Raw genomic sequence first — 15,576 nt, 5'->3', positions numbered from 1 at the left:
GTACATATGAAGTTTGAAAAACACATAAAAGGAAAACCATAAAAAAAGGGCCCAACCGGGTTCGAACCGGTGACCTCTTGATCTGCAGTCAAATGCTCTACCACTGAGCTATGGACCCTTTAGGAGCTTTAAACAAAATATACGACTTTCTCAAAGTGAAGTTTCATGAACCACAAAATCAAGTGTTATTTGGTGATAGCTAGGGGCCAAGGGAGAACTAAAGATATAGGGGGAAAGAGAATCTAACTATAGAGAATATTTGCTTTCTGCTTCATAAAAAGAGTTTAGGGATTCTAGTGTTAGTCTTTTTGTTAGATAATTAACCTAAATTTTAATTAGTTTTTAATTTAGATTTTGGAATAATTTTTATTTGTCAAATATTATTTGTTGATCAAGTTTATATTAGAGGTGTTCATGGGCAGGGCGGCCCGGCCCGGCCCGACGGCCCGTCCAAAATATCGGAGGATTCGGGTAAAAATATAGGCCCGAAATATGGGTTTGGACAAAAACGAGACCCGTTTAGAAAACGGGCCGGGCCTCGGGCACCACTTTTTTGGCCCGGGCTCAGGCCCGGCCCGACCCGAATATAATATATATTTTTTATTTTTTTAAAATATTTTTAAAATACTTTTTTTTTATTTTTAAAATAAATTTTTGGTGTTTATTAAAAAAATGGGCCGGGCTAGGCTCGAGCTTAGGAATTTTTTCTCGGGCTGAGCCTGGACAAAATTTCAGGCCCATCTTTCGGGCCGGGCCGGGCTCGGGTCTAGGACGTGGGCTGAAATTTTTTTCTGGGCCCGACCCATGAGCACCTCTAGTTTATATTAGATAAGAAATTTTATTTCGTGGTCAAGTAATTAATTTTATAAATAGAACTGTTGCAATGCAAATGTTAGGGTAGTTTGTTGTGGCAGTTCACATCATAAGAGTATGGAAAGACACTGAAAATGATGATTTTGAGGGTCTCGTGAGCTTGGAAAGCTCTTTATGAAAGAACATATGTCATGGAGCTTCTCTTTCTTCTTTTGATGTAGAGGACTTTTATAAAGAAAAGAACCTTTGACGTAAGTCTCACTAGAATGATGCCTTATTATATATAAGGTGGTTGTAGAAGCATTGGTGCTTCATTAAGATATGATGAAGTGATTTGATGGTAGTACATGGGAATGGGCTGAAATAGGAGATTTTATGGGAAAGATTTCGTAAGGATGTGAAAAAGAGTTTGGTAAATCACCGGGGTACTGAAATAAATGGGATTCCATTTGTTTAAGCGCTATGAGCCTAGAAACTATCTAGGGCTCGAGTTAAGTATGTGTTTGTTTGAACTTTTTATAATCTTTATGTTTACAATAGATTTTTCTTCATCTCTAGTTGTGAGCAACCAAAATCAAACCACATTAAATACTATCTCTTGTGTCTGATATATTTCATGTTAATCTCGCATGGATTACGATTTTTATTATTGGTTATAAAAGAAAAATAAGTTAATTCTTTGTAATTAAAAAGAGCAAAATGTTGAAGAGATTTCTTGCTTCAACTATATTATTGCTTGAAGTATTAAATTGGAAGATGATCATAGAACAAAACAAACCCATGGTGCACAATCTTTAGAAGTGATTACCACCATGGGTTCATTTAAAAACCAAAGACACAACAATCTTAATGGAGCATAATGGCAATACAAGGGGTTGTTGCCCAAGAACCAACATTAAAAAGGCTGTTGTCTTAAGAGTCCCCTTCTAACATTAAGACAAAACAGGTACTCTCATTTGCTTGAAAACAAGAGCTACTATGGTCATTTGCTTCCTTTTCTCAAAATGGGTTCATACGTTGAATGAACCAATTTGGCCATACCCTTCATTATCATAGAAGTCCATGTTATTTGCATGTCCTGAGTACAGACCAAGATCATTGACGTGCTCGATTTCCCCAAAATTCGAGTACAATGTACTAGGGGAGAAATTGCTGTGTTCATATTGTTGCCATGGGGTCAATGTGCTTGGAAACTCATATTGTGGGAAGTATTGAGCTGCTGTTTCACATATTTGTGGGTAATCCTAACCATAAGCCAATGGGAGAATTGTTAGATAAGGAGAAAGAAATTTCAGTTGCTTTTTATTTCTTTCTTCAGAATAAATTATGTATACCTTTGAAGAATCAAGAATTAGATCAGGTGAGAGCCAAACGTTGGCTAGATCGATATTGACTGAAATGGGTTCAAATGGATGCAATTGTGTGACATCATGAGGGGGAGAAGTGATAGGGCTTGAATAATGGCTCTCGCTGTTGGGGTAACATGTTTGACACGAAATGTCACCAGAAGTGCTTAAGGGCTTGTTGCAGGTCCAGGTCGATGTGAGTTTCGTATTAGTTGACCTGGTTTTGACCCTTGTGGCTCTGAATTCTCCATTAGTGTCACTCGCCTTTGATTCATTCCTTTTCATGACATGACACAAGGCATAAGCACCCTGAAGAGGAATACAAAATGATTGGTTATAAACTTTTTACTTCTAGCCTGAATTCAAGAATTTGACTTAAATAATTAGAATCTAAATCTTACCCAAGTTGATTTGATCATAAAAAGCCAATAATGCCATGTCCCACCTTAACCCGGATGGCCTTAATCCAAAGTTGATCAAAACAAAAAATAATCTAAATCTAAAATAACTCAAACTCAAATGATCATAACCCAAAGTGACTTGAATTTAAAATGATCCAAATTTATAATGAATCGATCTGAAATAACTCAAATTGATCTATACCCAAAACTTATCCAAACCTAAAATGACATGAACCTAATTAACTTGATTTCAAAATAACTAGAAAAGTTTAAAATTTAAACTAATTCCATCCTGATTAAATAATCTAAAAACCCAAGTTCGAAACCAGAATGATTTAAACTTGAAATACTTCAAATCTGAAATAAATTTAAATCCAAAATTTAACTCGAATTTGAAATTGACCCAAACACAAAATGGTCCAAACTAACATAATTTAGATTGACGTGACCGAAAAAAAAATAGTCCAATTAACACAAGTCTAATTGATTATATATAATTGTTGTAATGTACAGAAATGCAAGGGCAAACAATCATGGAAAACCAACCTGATTAGTTGATGTTTCAGGCTGATCAGAGAGTCGATACTCGTGCATAACCCAATCAGTTCGATCCCCTAAAGGGGCACGTCCCTGGTAGAAAACCAGTGTCTTACGGTACCCGCTTACTGCCGATTGGCACACTACGTTCCTGTCCTTCCCCGTTGCCTTCCAATATCCGGCCTTGGTGGCACGGTTTGTTCTCGACCCGTTCGGGTACTTTCGATCCCTAGCGCAGAAAAAAAACCATTCCAAGTCTCGTTTTGGAAGGAACGACTTCTCTGCAAACCAAATACCAAAATGGCAGCAATATCAATTTAGATGTTAAAACTTTTGTAGTCGCCTTTTTATTATAGTGGAATTATCATTTTTTTGCATTTGATTGACCTAAATGGCTACGTGAAATTTTTTTAATAGAAATGATCAAGGGGCTAATATGGTGGATAAAATGACTGAAAAATTTCGCTATAACACAATACGCAGAACATGTATTAAACATTTCAAATATTATAAAAAAAATCTATGTAACCTAAAACTTTATGAAAAATATTGATTTTATCATCTCGGTGGATAGTAGAATTTGAAACTTGAAATAACTCAAACTTACAATAATAAAAATTTGTAATGACCCAAAAACCTGAACTTTAAATTTAGGAAGACGTGAACTTGAAATTAATTAAAATTTAAAATGACTCGAACCTTAACATTTATGCGAACTTAAAATTAACTCGAAAAAAACTTTTAAAATTTTAATTGATTCGATTTAAGTTAACTCAACTCAATACCAATTTGACTCGATAAATCTAAAATAAAATGGTGATTAAAAAAGTACCTGGTAAGTCCCAAGGATCAAACTTATACAAATCGATAACGGGAATGACTTCGAGCTCAATTTCAAGCCCTTGAGTTTTTCTTTTGAGGTAATATCCAATCAATTCTTCATCAGTAGGATGAAAACGAAAACCTGGTGGCAATGATGGCCCTCCCATTATCTCAATGTTACTTAAATTTCTTTATCTAACTACACAATCGCTTATAACTTTTAAGGAAATGAAACAAGAAAATAATGAAATTTGGTTCTTAAGTTTCAATCCTATAAGTATTAAAAATCTGGAAAATCCAAAAGTAATAGCTTTTAACAACACTAGTTCCTTTGTCATACAATTTCAACAATGGCAAAATCATTGTCTTTAAAAAATAAAAGGTTAATAATTTGAATTATAAGCTATACCCAGAAACCAAAAATAATTGATACTCTTGGAAGGAAAATTTATGGGTTTTTTTTACTATGAGTTCAAGAAAAAATTGACAAAAAAAAACTGATGAAGAAGTGAAACTAGAATAGAAATGGAGGTTTATGGGATATGTATTATATAGTGATTAAAAGAAGTTATAAGTCAACAAGTCCAAGAACAAAAAGAAAAAAAAAACACACCGAAAGTTGCAGAGGTTGCTTGTCTGAAGCTGACCATGAAATTCCACAGGTTTTGGACCCACCAACATGAAACTCATTCACACTTAACCAGTAACTTCCTGCCATGTTAAATTGTTTGTAAATATTAAATCTCATAATTTTCAAAATTGGTACACTAAAGGAGAAGCTCGAATAAATTTTTAGAGGAACAATAAAATTTTAATTTTTTATAGTCTATATCTTTATAATTTTTAAAAGATTAAATTGATTTTTTATAATTTTGAGGGATCGAAGTATAATTTTACTTTTATTAATTTAAAATTTTTAAAAAATTTAAGGGCTTAAATAATAATTTTACATTTTAGGGGGGCTAGGGCACTGCAAGCTCCCCTAAATCTGCCTCTGGGTAAATTACACCTAATATCACTAAACTATTAGTAAATTTACATTTTTGATCACTCAACTTCAAAAAGTTACAAAATAGTCATTAAATTATTTGAAAGTTTTCATTTAAATCACCATGCTATTAAAATCATTATTGTATGGCCTTCTCTCTTCGCATCACCTGCAACAATTGAAGGTTCCATTTTTTCCTTCTCTTTTACAATTTAGTTTTTTTAAGAAACGGTTTTGAGTATTATGAATCTACGAATCAAAACCCAAACAACTTTCTTGTCTGATCTCCAACATTGACCATCAGGTCGACCTGGATCTAAGGTATGTTTTTCTACTCGCCAATAAGTATTGATCCACCATACTGATCGTCGAATTGTCACTTAAAGCTCGATAGCCACACTTTAAAAAGAAAACTTAACAACCCAACGACATAGATAAAAGCTTTCAAATAGTTCAGTGATTTAAATGAAAATTTTTTAATAATTTAATGACCATTTAATAACTTTTTGAAGTTAAGAGGTGTATCGTACCTTTAAAATAAATTATTTGTAAAAGAAATAGAAAATAAACGGAGAATAGTAGTCAAAGGAAAGGAGCACAGAGTGGGGAATTTGGGTTTTCTTAGGCTAAGCACCTTCCATGTCATCTTGAGTCAGACAAAACACTTTGCTTTTGTTTTATGTGGTTGTTTATGTCATCTAGACATGTAATGCCCCACTTCTATGAAGAAAACATTAATAATAAAAAAAGAAACTCCCAAAAGAGCTTACCAAGTTTTCTGCAACTTTTTTTGGGATGTCCAAATACACTTTTAGTGGAAGCTCAATTATTTTTTGATTGAATGTCCCAATTTGCAAAATTACCCATTAAGAGTTGAAAATATGTAAAGGGCACTAACTTAATTCCCAACTTAATGGGGGCCAACTAATTGAGTTTACTTTAGCCCTATGGTTGATGGAAAACTTTTCTAAATTAAAAAAAAATTAATTGTTATATTAAATGATATAATTGATAAATTTATCTATTATTTATAATAGTTAAATATTCTCATTTGCATTTTGTCTTTGTATTTTAATTTGTATAATGTAGTTTTCTTACTATTGTGTATAAATCCAAATTACTAAAAAAGTTAAAAGAAATTCATGAGTAGATTGATGTGGAATTTTTTTAAAATGTCTGAATTTTTTATTTTGTTAATGAAACATTAGTGAAAATAACTATTTTAGTATAGAATGATGTGGGTATGGATATTATTGTTAATATAGGAGGATGTGGGTTCGGCTGTGCTAAAGCGCATTATTCTTTTATTTATGAATTGGAGAGAGACTATGAATAGTTCTAGGTATTGTGTCAAAAATAATAAATACAGTCAAAACCCAAAAAGTGATTATTAAAAAATATTTATTTTTATAATCATAGTTTTACCTTTGAAATGACACAAAAAGATATTGGGTTATGACTTTTTTTTTAATCATATGAGCTGACTAACCTAATTTTTAAATAATGTTAGTAATTTGAATTAATGCATAGCATCAATAATAGGATGAATAAATTATATTGAATTAAAATATAAATATTAAATTTAAATTTAAATCGAATATAGCATAAAGAAGGAAATTATAATTTGATTTTTATAATACATCACACGAAAATAAATTTAAAAATACACTTCAATAAAGGAAGTAGTTAGTAGGACATTTTGCTTTTCATATTGAGGGAAAAGAATGAAACCAACACAAAGTTGAGTTCATACTTTTCTAATCCATACTTGAACTTGAAGTAGTGTTTTCCATTTTTGTTAATTTTTTAAGAGAAATTTGGGATTTGGAGGGGCATAACTATTATTTAGTTAAATGTTATAGATGATTAGTCTTTTTTGTTTTGTTGTAAACTTTGAACTATTTTTTATTGTTTTTATAAAAGAGTTAATTAACAAGTATTGCACTTCTACGATGGAGTCTTCTTAAGGTAATTATGTAAGTGTTTGTTCAAGAAGTATGCAATTGATAAGCCAGAGGATCCCTTCTCTCGGATGGTACAAGTTGAATATTGATGGTGCGCGTAAACCAACAATGGGAATAATCGCTTGTGGAGGAGTTATACGAGATTGAAATGGAAAATGGATTATCAGATTTTCTAGATTCATTAGTTCCTATTTGGCATTGGAAGTGAAACTTTAGGGTGTTATTGAAGGCCTTTGGCTTGCTTGGTGGTGGAACGGACAAAGAAAAGTTATTATTGAATTGGATAATATTGACGTTGTTAATATGTTGATTAACAGTGCTAAGGTTGGGGAGCATAACTTGGGTTGGGAAGCTCATATGTACATGAAGAAGGAATGAGAGGTGATTATACAACACGTCTACAAGGAAGGCAATAAGCTTGCTGATGGCTTAGCTTCGATGGCTTGAGGTCAACCGTTGCAATGTTTCGTCTTTTACTCTCCACTTGATGTGGTTTTTGATTTACTATATTGTTGCTCATGATTTTGTAACACCAAGAATGGTGTTTGCTTAATATTTAATTTATTTCCTTTTTGATGAAAAAAAACTAACAAGTATTGCGGACTCCTGTGATTGATTGATCTGGTTGTTAAGAGTAAGTGATGGGATGTGTTTGGGCATCTCCCCTATGACGTAGTGTGTCCGTGTGAGTATGGTCCTATCGTGGATGTGTGGGTACTAACTCTTTAGTTGTACATTACCAAAAAAAAAAGTATTACTTGTTATGGTAAGACACATTACACTTTCAAAGAAATAATGCAGGTTCAAACTTTGAAAACGATGAGCAATCATAAACCTTGAATATAGATTACAAAACGAACATAAACGATACTAAAAATAAGAAAGAAAAAAAAAGGGTTAAGCTTTCACATTTTTAATGGTTGGTGAAGGCAATAAGAGAAGGAATTGTATGAAACTGTAATTCCACGTCATCTCTATCCCTTTCCAATAGGAGAATGACAAATCAAATTCTGTACATTTTTAGTTGGATTTAAATTTTTTTTAAGGAGAAAAGCTGAAAATCAAGAGGAAAGATTTGTATGAATCACAGTTTCATACAATCCTTTCTTAGGCAATAAAAGGCTACATTATTACTCGCAAAAATGACTAAAACAAATAACCCAAAAGAGAAAGAGTTGCAAGTTAAGAATACCATTCACTTTGTCAAATTAATCAGCATGCATAGTTTTAATTATCCTAATCTTGTAATGCGATAAACATTATATAACACAATTTAAGGCTAAAATATGGTGGTTATTATGTGTAGTACAATGATTGGTAAACGCTATAAAATTTCAAGATTATAATCTTCAATTGATATACAATTACATCATCAAATTATTATTTCTTAGAAAGATGAAAACGAATATGGAAAGAAGTGGGGGACATGCATCAACTTAGCCTTGATTTCCTCCGTGCTCGACTTTAGATTTATTGAGACAACGCATATTCTTTTTAAGAAAATTTTCAAATGGTTATTTATTTAAAGTTGATAGACGTTTTAATGGATTGATATATTTTTTTTTGTTACAATTTTGTTTTTGATAGACACTTTAATGGGCTGGTATTATTCTCGGCTAGGATTTTGTTTTTCGATTTTGTGAAAAGTATGAATACTTAAGGCGGCGAGTTCAACATAGCACTTGATCAAGTGGCAGCGTACTTGCCTGTTAATGCCATTTAAGAGCATAGACTCAAATTTTACGAAGCTTGGAAGCTCACATCTTCTTGGTAAGTGGCCGTAAAATGTTTGTTTTAGGTAATCCTATGTGTCGTCAACCTTTTTGTAATAATCAATCATTAAAAAAAGAAGCAAATTTGATGAGGGTAATTTAGTAAAATGTCATTTTAGTTAAATGAACCAAACAAGGTAATGTAACATACCCAGCAATATGCTAACTAATCTTACATTCAAATATTACAAAAAGTAATCATTCCTTGGATCAAATGCCTCGTTAATTCTCGAGGTTTTATTTTGGCATAGTATTTAGCATATGTGTATAGACAATAAACCTCAATGATACTATGAAACTTAGTAGTTAACTATATTTTGTATTAACGAGACTAATTTATTGATGATTTATAAATATAAGTTTTAATTTTAATTTAATTATGTATATTTTAAAAAATTTAATTAATCTTCAAGTAATATAATTATTTATATATTCAATAATGTCATGTAAGTAATAATATTGGTGATTTATGAAGCTTTAATTAAAATTTTATATATTCAATTTTGCAATACACTAAGGGTGAGTTTGGATAGGCAGTGCGTTTACCTGTGGTTAGTGTAAAAACAGCGGCGGCGGTGAGATTAGATATTGTAGCGTGAGACAAAAAGTAAGCTAAACGCACCGCACCGCACCACACCCAATCGCCCATCCAAACCCACCTTAAAACCATGAGAAGACAAAGAAAAAAACATATCCTAGGCTAGTAGTAATGATTTCAAAACCATGAACACAAAATTTGTGGGCGTAAATGAATTCTAAAGCTGAATTGACCTAACGAAAAAAGGCAGAAAAAAAAACCATGTATTGATGTCTAATTGCACTTTAACCCCTAATTATTTATGATTAGTCTCGATCTCCTTAAAACAATTTTCTGAATTAGATAGAGAGTTTACACATTTATACATCGTACAACTTAAATTTAAAATTTTAAAATTCACAAGATTTCAATTGACTCAAAATCACGTAGTATCAAATATAAATTTAATTATATATATAGGAAATTGGAAAGCTAACGTGAGAAGAGACACACTTTTTTAGCCTTTTTGTCTTTTGCTTTCGGCTCTTCCCAAAATCAACATTTCTAATGTGTTGTTGTGACACAATGCCTTTGTTTTTATCTTTGAGCCAAACACAAAGCAGAAAACATTGAAAGAGAGTTTGTATGACTTTGATGAATGAAAACAAGATTTCCAAATATCTTGTGTTCAATTCAGACATTATCACTAATCATCATGTCTCCCAATAACACCATGGTGATTGCTCCCTATATTGACATATCGATTGTATTTGTATATGTATATGACAAATTGAATTAGTTGGGATCTTTTGTAGTTATCGAAAATTGTTTACAAGATTTTGGTCAAAATATGCATGCACGTTCTATATTTCAACAAGCTAAATTATGCTCAAAATTATTAAATTATTAGTAAGTTTATATTTTGATAATTTAACTTTAAAACGTTATAAAAATAGTCATTGAGCTATTTAAAATTTTTTATTTAAATCATTGGACTGTTAAAATCATTACTCTATGACTTTCTCTGTTTAGACTGCTTGCATCAATTAAAAACTCTCCTTCCCTTCTCTCCTACAGTTCAATTGTTTTTCATGAAATAGCTTTAAACATCATAAATCTGCGAACCAAAATCTAAACAATTTTCTTCCCTAATCTTCGACACTGACTATTAGATCGACTTGGGTCTGAGGCATGTTATTCTACCAATTGATGGGTATCGATCCACTATACCGATCGTCGAATCATCGCTTAAAGCTACCTAGCCGGACTTGAAAAAAAACTAACAACCTAGTGACTTAAATAAAAACTTTCAAATAGTTCAGTAACTTAAACGAAAACTTTTGAATAATTCAATAATCATTTTATAACTTTTCGAAATTAAATAATCAAAACATAAATTTATTGATAGCTTTGTGAATTAGGCATAATTTACTCAAAATGTTAAAACTCTAAATTCTCATGCTTTTTCTATTAAAAAAATTAGTTTAACCTTGGATATTGAAATTATGATTCAATATCATTTTACTTATATAAGATGACATGCAAAACATGATGTAATAGCTGGTTGAGGTGGAATGATTAATAATTGTACCAACCAAATAAAAAGCTATCAAGAAAATGATCAATATTTTGATATGTGGTCTTGATGAAAAGACATAACAAAGAACATCTTTTCATATCTGATTAATAGTTCTAAAATTGTGGTTTGGATTTTAATTCAATTAAGTTTAAATGTATTCATGTATATAAAATCTGTTTATTTAAAAATTTAAAAATTGTCAATTAAGTTTTAGTTTGATTGGCATAAGTATTGTTATTAATACAGGAGGATGTGGGTTCGAGTGTATTAAAACGCATTATCCTCCTGTATTGTGCCAAAAAGAACCAGATATGATCAAAACCTATAATGAGATTGTTCAAAAAAAATTAAAACAATTTGTGTAGTTTAGACATTATATAAAGTCATAATGATAAATTTAGTTCCTAAACGTTTACATCCATTATCAATTTGGCCCTTATTCTTTTTTTGAGCTAAATTTGACTCTCAACTTTTTAAAAAATAAATAAATTTTGCCACCAACCTTTAAGAAAAGAGTCAAATTAATGTGTTTTTTTTAAACGTTGAAATTTTAAATATGACATCCCGTATAGCAACTCACGTGTACTTCATTCTAGTTTTATATACTTTTTATATTTTTTAAATTTTAAATATTTTATAATTATTAAATTGTTTGTTGACGTGATATATAAGATAAATAATATCATGTCAGCATGAAGTACACGTTAACCGTCACACGAGTTGTCGTATCAACATTGTTAAAAAATTAATATTTTTGTTAAAAAAATAATTTAACTCTTTTTAAGCTCCACCAAATACTATTCCCCAATTTAAGCTCATAAGATAAACAAGTTAACTTTGAACTATTTCCCAAATTAAAACATAACCTCTCACCAATTCACCATTATAAAATATGTTTTGTAAAGTAAATAATTAAATAAGATTGAATGTTTTGAATATTCTAACTAAAATATCAGGATTATACCAATTAAGTTCTTCTATAGTCCTAGTAATTAATTTAGGTGTTAAATGCTAGTTTGAGCATATTAAAACATGTGGATTAAATTGTATATACATACATACCTATTACATGAACAATTTTAATCTCACGTGTTAAAAGAAATTGGGTAAAGGACTAATTTTTTAACCAACAAATTAAATTCAAATTGTCAAAATAGCAAGTATACATGTATTTACAATTTAATTCACGTGCTCTAGTTTAGATTTAATTTAATATTTAATGTCAATTTGATGGCTAGGCTAACGAAAATGCTTGATTTGGTTTATAATTTAATGTGTGTATGTGTGTGTTTTTAACTAAGATGATATATTTTATAAAAATGTGTAAATATTTTGAGTTGAAATAATTACCATGTAATAAGGATTTTAAGAAATAATATATTGTTTTCAACGATGCTAGAATCAAATCGAATTGAACAGATTTGGATCAATTGTGTTTTTGATCGTGTATTTATTTATTTACTTTCAGCCTTTCCAGTTAGCCTAATTATTTTGATTTTGGCCCAAATCGAAAAAATTCGGATTTTTTTTTTAATTTCTTGTTTTTACCTATCATATATTCTTGTTTTATTTACAAACTTAGAGTTTAGTCTCGTACTTTTATTTCTAGAAATTTAATCTCTATTTTTCAGATTTCAAAATTCAGATCTAATTGATAATAAATTTTTTTCATCGTACCAAACACTCTTTAAAAATCAATGCTGAAATTTTTACAATTTCGTGTTGTCGAAGGAGTACAAGACATATTTACGACGTAATCGTTTTGATAATCGTTACATACTCAAAATTGACCTGTCCTTATGTCCCTATCTATTGCATCTGCATTGAGGGTACCAGGAAGCTCCCTAAAATCTTCATTGAAGATGGAATATGCACTGCAAATATAATTGGAAGGGAAGCCATTAGTTGCCATACAAAAAATCATTATATACTTTTACATACCTTAATTCATAGAATCGAGACGATTACCTGACATCACCAGGTTGTCGCCGTCCAAGATTTAGGAAAATTAAACAAAAGCCGGTACCGAGTATCTGACCAAACAAGGGGTAAACAAAAGCATATTTTACATGTGAATGTGCGATAAATTGCTTGATAAAAGTAGCATGGAAGTCGGGTTGGATTGCATTTTACCTCATTTTTTCAAAAAATAGACAATGCAGGTTAGATCAAAGGACGAATTGATCATTTTCATTAAAAATTTCATCTATTTCTATGGTTAAAAACTGACACAGTTGACGGAATAACCAAATAGTCACACGTAGCGTGCTACATGTACCTCGTGCTGACATACAGGGATCATTTTCTAATAGTAGGACCTATTTGTTATTTGATATAACGTACAGGAACTAATTTGCCCATTCTTTGAGAAGAAGGGGGCAAAATACAATCTGATTGCCAGTACAACAATTTCCATGATACTTTTACCTAAATTGCCTATGTCTTCCAACAATCTTAGCCCTCATCTCCGATATCACATTGCTACTCGTTTCATATAAAGTACGGACTGAAAATAATATAATCTTCTAATACAAAAAAATTAAAAGATAACAACGAAAAGCTCTATTTCAGTACCAGCCCCACTTCCCGACACGAAAAAGAGTATACTTCCAACATGCATAAACAATAGTACTGAAGAACCAAAAGCCAACTTACATATAATGGTCCAAGATCCAATTTATGAGCAATAGGTGCTAGTGTAAACCATAATATAATAAGAGCCCACGCCTTAAGACCAAGAGAAAATATTGCCATCAAAACGATATCTATAAAACGACATATAAGACACGGTCAACAAGTGAACTTGTTATTTGGAAAAAAGAACAACAGCTCGATTTAAGTTGATGCTTACCGGGAAGCTTCATTCTGTTACGTAAAAAAGAGTAAAGCTTCTTCTTCCACTGGCTTGTTGATTGTGGGAGCTGAAATTTCTGTTCAAGAATTGAGGAAAAACAAAATTATCGGTTTATCGAAGTGGTATCCAAGATCAGGTTAAAGATTATGCTAATTCAGTCATACCAAATCTTCATCATCATCATCAATATCGAGTCCAACTGGTGCTTTTGGTTTGACAGCAACGATGAGGGAATCTAGAAAATTGGTACATAATGCTCTATATATCAATAGCTAAACACTAAATCGGACCATTAGACAGAAATATATAGAGCCGTGGACATTAAGAACAAAGATAAATAGTTGCAATAGAAATGAAATGAAGAAATTTATACCACCATCATTGAATCGCACGTAAATGTCATCTTCATCTGCACGATCATGTAATACCTTTCCTTGTAAGATAAGCTTCAAATTCTCAACCGGTAAATGATTCTTTCGAGCTATCAATTTTCTCAAATCAAGAACCTACTTGATAGAAATACAAGCACATCATATACGCATAATGGTACTAAATTTTTTTATGTAGTTTATTTTATAGAGAGAAAAGTCAAGTTCGAACACTAGAGATGACATTATTTGGAGAGGCAACTATCGTAAAACAGATATAAAGGATAACAGTTCTTTATAAACGTGAAGCAAAGAAATCACTTCACAATCTATGATGGAAAATTAAAATTACAATCAAATACTGTGTAGGGCCGGTAAAAGTACCATGGAGTCCCTGTATTAGAAGTCAAATTACATTTTGCTCCCTTTGCTAAAAAAATGAGCAAATTAACCCCTGTACGTTAGATTAAAAAGTAAATTGGTCATTTTTGTTAAAACTTTCATGCATACATAGTTGACGGAATAACTGGATAGTTACACCTGATGTGCCACATATACCTTATGCCGATATACATGGACCAATTTTTAACAATGCAAATGGATGAAATTTTTAACAGAAGAATCAGTTTGTTCATTGATCTAACTTAGGCGGACTAATTTGCCCATTTCCTTCGGTAAAGGGGAAAAATGAAATTAGACTAGTACCTTAATTTCCGAGCTGCATCCACAAGAACTCAAAATACATAGAGATACATGTAAAGTTCCTATTCATTCTATAACTACACATTGTAAGATTACAATCATATAAACAAATCGCAAAAACTATAAACAAAGATCAAAGGCTACAATAGTTCAATCAACCATAGAAATCACTCAAATTCTTATCTTAGCCATGATTCTCTACATTGACACTTACAATTTTGTTCACAAACAAAAGTACATGCTTTGAATATACATAAAAACACAATCAAAACAACATGCAAAAGATTTAAACATGGAAAAAAAACACAAAAGGAAAAAATTAATAGAATGAAACATACTTTGATGGAAGAAGGGACATGAAGGCGAGAAGGACGAGCAGGACCAATGGTTTTAACAGTAATTTCCACCATATTTTCATGTTTTCCACTGGTTTCTTCTTCTACAATCTCTTCCATCTCCATATCATTAGCTGATCTGTGATGGGTATGAATAAATTTAAAAAAGAGTCAAAGACCCAATTTTTTTTTCTCTCTGAGGCTCAAAGCTTTGACCTTTTTTGCTAATGTTTTTTTTCTTAAAGTTCTCAGCTTTGATCGCCTCTGCGATAAAGAGTGAAAGCCTGAAACTTGAAAACTTCCCAAATACCTGATCTGAACACTGAATTTGACCCACCCGACCCGTATCATATGCACGGGTTTTCGAACCCAAAAGGAGAATTACATGGTAAAAGTACTAGAGTAGTCCCTGTACTATATCTTGGATTTCACTTTGGTCCATTTACTAAAAAATGGACAAATTGATCCTTGTATGTTTGATGAAAGAGAAAAATAATCCCTCCCTTAAAATTGTATTATTAGATATTTATTTTTATGTTTTATGTGTAAAGCATAATAATAAATTTATTCTTCAACCG

General features: G+C 31.3%; 2 protein-coding genes and 1 non-coding gene across 3 annotated transcripts; all 3 read right to left on the bottom strand.

Moving 5' to 3' along the window:
* Window positions 1-46: 46 nt before the first annotated feature.
* TRNAC-GCA (transfer RNA cysteine (anticodon GCA)) lies at window positions 47-118 on the bottom strand. The gene has a single exon. It is a non-coding gene; the product is annotated as a tRNA-Cys (tRNA).
* A 1,656-nt stretch (window positions 119-1,774) lies between these two features.
* On the bottom strand, window positions 1,775-4,169 carry LOC107933697 (NAC domain-containing protein 86). The gene is given in 4 exon segments (NM_001327371.1): window positions 1,775-2,057; window positions 2,148-2,468; window positions 3,107-3,378; window positions 3,930-4,169. Coding segments are annotated over 4 exon segments (984 nt in total). The 5' UTR covers window positions 4,087-4,169; the 3' UTR covers window positions 1,775-1,823.
* An 8,256-nt stretch (window positions 4,170-12,425) lies between these two features.
* Window positions 12,426-15,314, bottom strand: LOC107933686 (uncharacterized). The gene is made up of 7 exons (XM_016865961.2): window positions 15,002-15,314; window positions 13,967-14,099; window positions 13,758-13,828; window positions 13,591-13,669; window positions 13,395-13,504; window positions 12,708-12,772; window positions 12,426-12,613 (listed from the first exon to the last, which is right to left on the bottom strand). The coding sequence occupies exons 1-7, from the start codon at window positions 15,122-15,124 to the stop codon at window positions 12,520-12,522; spliced, it is 675 nt and encodes a 224-aa protein (XP_016721450.1). The 5' UTR covers window positions 15,125-15,314; the 3' UTR covers window positions 12,426-12,519.
* Between the last annotated feature and the right edge of the window lie 262 nt (window positions 15,315-15,576).

The sequence above is a fragment of the Gossypium hirsutum genome, chromosome D03 (genome assembly GCF_007990345.1).
Source record: "Gossypium hirsutum isolate 1008001.06 chromosome D03, Gossypium_hirsutum_v2.1, whole genome shotgun sequence".
Classification (NCBI taxonomy): Eukaryota; Viridiplantae; Streptophyta; class Magnoliopsida; order Malvales; family Malvaceae; genus Gossypium; species Gossypium hirsutum.
This window is presented reverse-complemented; position numbering and strand designations above follow the sequence as displayed.